Below are 2,544 nucleotides of genomic sequence, written 5' to 3'. Positions count from 1 at the left end.
CTCCATTGCCTCAACTGAAACACCAGATACAAATCAGTCTAGTGATAATCTCTAGCAGGAAAGAATTTATTTGGGTCTGGGTAAGAAAAGAGGTGACTCGTTGGTTACCTGATCTCTCATCATGTCCTGAGCTGTTTACAGAGAGGGCCCAGTATGCCAGTTGCCTCACTCCAGGCATCAGAGGCAGTTTGAGTTGCAAAAGGGAATTAAGGAGGTGGGACAGAAAAAGAAAACACTTCGGGAGCTTATGCCAAGCCTCAGAGATCTGTTTCTAACAGGTTAATTTTTAGCCTTAACCTTTGAAGTATTAAAAGTAAACAAGGAATAAGGAAGCTTCGTCCTCCTTCTTAGGAGAAGGACTATTTTAAATCCACTGGAGCCCAGTGCCCAAGTCTCAGCTGGTTCAGGCTGTGACAGCTCTGTGGCCAGCACTGCAGCCAAATGCACCTCACTGCTAAGAACCCAGCCCTGGCTCACTGCCACTGCACAGCATTGTGTAGGGACAAAGCAAAGCTCAGGTTAAGAAGCTGCAATAATCTCTAGGCAATTATGTTGTTTAAATCCCTTTTTCTCTCTATTTCAGTCAAGACCTGAGACAAACAGAATTGAAAACACAGATTTCTTCCACCTCTTCACCAGGGAGATTCCACACGAGCCCTGAGACTGTGAAATATAAGATATTAAAGAATATATCATCCAGATCAATAGAAATATCATAATTTATTCTGTTTGTATAAAAAAAGTTATAATCATGTAACAAAACTATGTCTTCCTAAGAAGAAATATATTATTTCACATCATAAATAAATCAGCAAACATACAACCCTTGGCAACTCAAAACAAAAAAAAAAAAAAAAAGCACTCGCCTGGTGCTTTCATGTCAGTGCTTGGGACACAAGAAGAGCTGACAGATATACACACACAGGATTATAGTACCAAAAAAATACTGAGGTATTTGGTTTCTCTAGAACTGAAACTTTACGTTTGTGAAGGCAAAAAAAACCCCAACAAAATGAACCCCAACAACAATGCACTAATGTAAAAATAAATAAATAGGACTTGTCATACAAAAGGGAACAGCATCAGTGTTGCTCAAAGTGTCCAGGAATGGGAATACTGCTGAGCATGCTACTGAACATGGAGCAGGCTTAGGACAGACAGAAGACAAGGAGGAACAGCTCAGGAAGAGCCAAGTGTCCTTTGAGCTCTGTGTAGACATCCAGGTTTGGCTTGGGAAGGCAGGATCACCTTGTTCTCTGGCACTGGGTGAGCTCCTCTCTGTTTATGCCACTGTTCTGGGATGCACGTTGGCTCCCCACAAACCACCGGTGACTGAGGACACTGTCCCTGCAGTTATTGCACTTCTGAGACAGTAAGTCTGAGTTCTGACCACGTTTTCACCTGCTCTTCAGCAGCTTGGGGAAGTAGTGATGGGGCTTTGAAGGTAGCTTAAAGCACTGGACGAGGTGTGAACAGGGATGGAGACCGGGAAGTTAAAGACCGTGGTGGTGGATGCTCCTCTGTCCAACACCGCCATGGCAGGGCTCCCAGCTTCTGCTGAGCAGTTGGGGGCAAGAACCTGCGACTCAAACTGCAGCAGCTGCCCCATGAAGCTGAAGTTTGGGGAGATGATGCTTCTCCTCTGCTTCACAAACTCAAAGGCTTCATCCAGTTTGACTCTGTTGGTCCTCATGAGATAAGCAAGGCAGATGGTTGCAGAGCGTGAAATGCCAGCCTGGCAGTGCACAAACACTCTTCCTCCATCGTTTTTCACAGAGTCTGAAAGGATGAAAGCACAGTTAGCAAACAAGTCCCACTGCTTCCAGAGGTGGGAAAGCACAGGCTGCTGCTTTACATTGCTTTAATCCATCCCTTCCTTAGCCTAATAGGTGCACCCGGAGCTGAGGAGACAAAGGGAGCCTTTGTCCTGAGGAAAGCAGCTATTTTCACTCGGGGCTCCAATTCCAATTACACTAATAGCTCCTCCAGGTCACTTTAGCAGTCTTGCAAGATTACTTCAACACTGATCCACTTAAATTCACTATGTCTTTTCTGCACGACCAGTGCCTCTTGATTCCAGGTTTCAAACAGCTTTATGAAGCTAAGATTATGCCTCTGGGTAGAATAAAACTAATGGGAATGTTCCCCGAGTATATCTGAAATTTCCCCAATCTCAAATGCAGCTTTTACAGGGGGGAAACGGCGCCCAAAAATCACTTCCCAGTGCACATTACCCCAGTGAAAAAAAACCAAAACCAGACTGTGAAGAGATCTCATTTACCTATGAAATCAATCGCCTCGTTAAACCAGGAGCTGATATCCGCCTTGTGGTTGTCCTCCACGGGGATACTTTTATACTGGTAGTGCCCTTCGAAGTGGTTGGGGCAATTGGCAGAGACATTGATTAACGCCGTGATGCCCAAAGCGTCCAGCATGTCCTTTCGGGAGGCATGGTACGCGCTGCCCAAGTACAGGAAGGGCAGGATTTCCACGGGGCCACCCTGGAACGGCGAGAGGAGAGAGCACCGGTTACTCCCGATCCTT

At 45.6% G+C, this 2,544-nt stretch overlaps 1 protein-coding gene across 1 annotated transcript; it reads right to left on the bottom strand.

The window, feature by feature from the left end:
• Positions 1-1,140: 1,140 nt before the first annotated feature.
• Positions 1,141-2,534, bottom strand: DUSP1 (dual specificity phosphatase 1; the record flags this gene model as incomplete). The annotated part of the gene is made up of 2 exons (XM_009076578.1): positions 1,141-1,779; positions 2,282-2,534. Coding segments are annotated over 2 exons (624 nt in total), but the record flags the coding sequence as incomplete, so codon positions are not given.
• Between the last annotated feature and the right edge of the window lie 10 nt (positions 2,535-2,544).

Source organism: Acanthisitta chloris, unplaced genomic scaffold, assembly GCF_000695815.1.
Source record: "Acanthisitta chloris isolate BGI_N310 unplaced genomic scaffold, ASM69581v1 scaffold10286, whole genome shotgun sequence".
NCBI classification, from domain to species: Eukaryota; Metazoa; Chordata; class Aves; order Passeriformes; family Acanthisittidae; genus Acanthisitta; species Acanthisitta chloris.
Note: the sequence above shows the minus strand (reverse complement) of the source record. Positions and strands in the feature narration are given on the sequence as shown.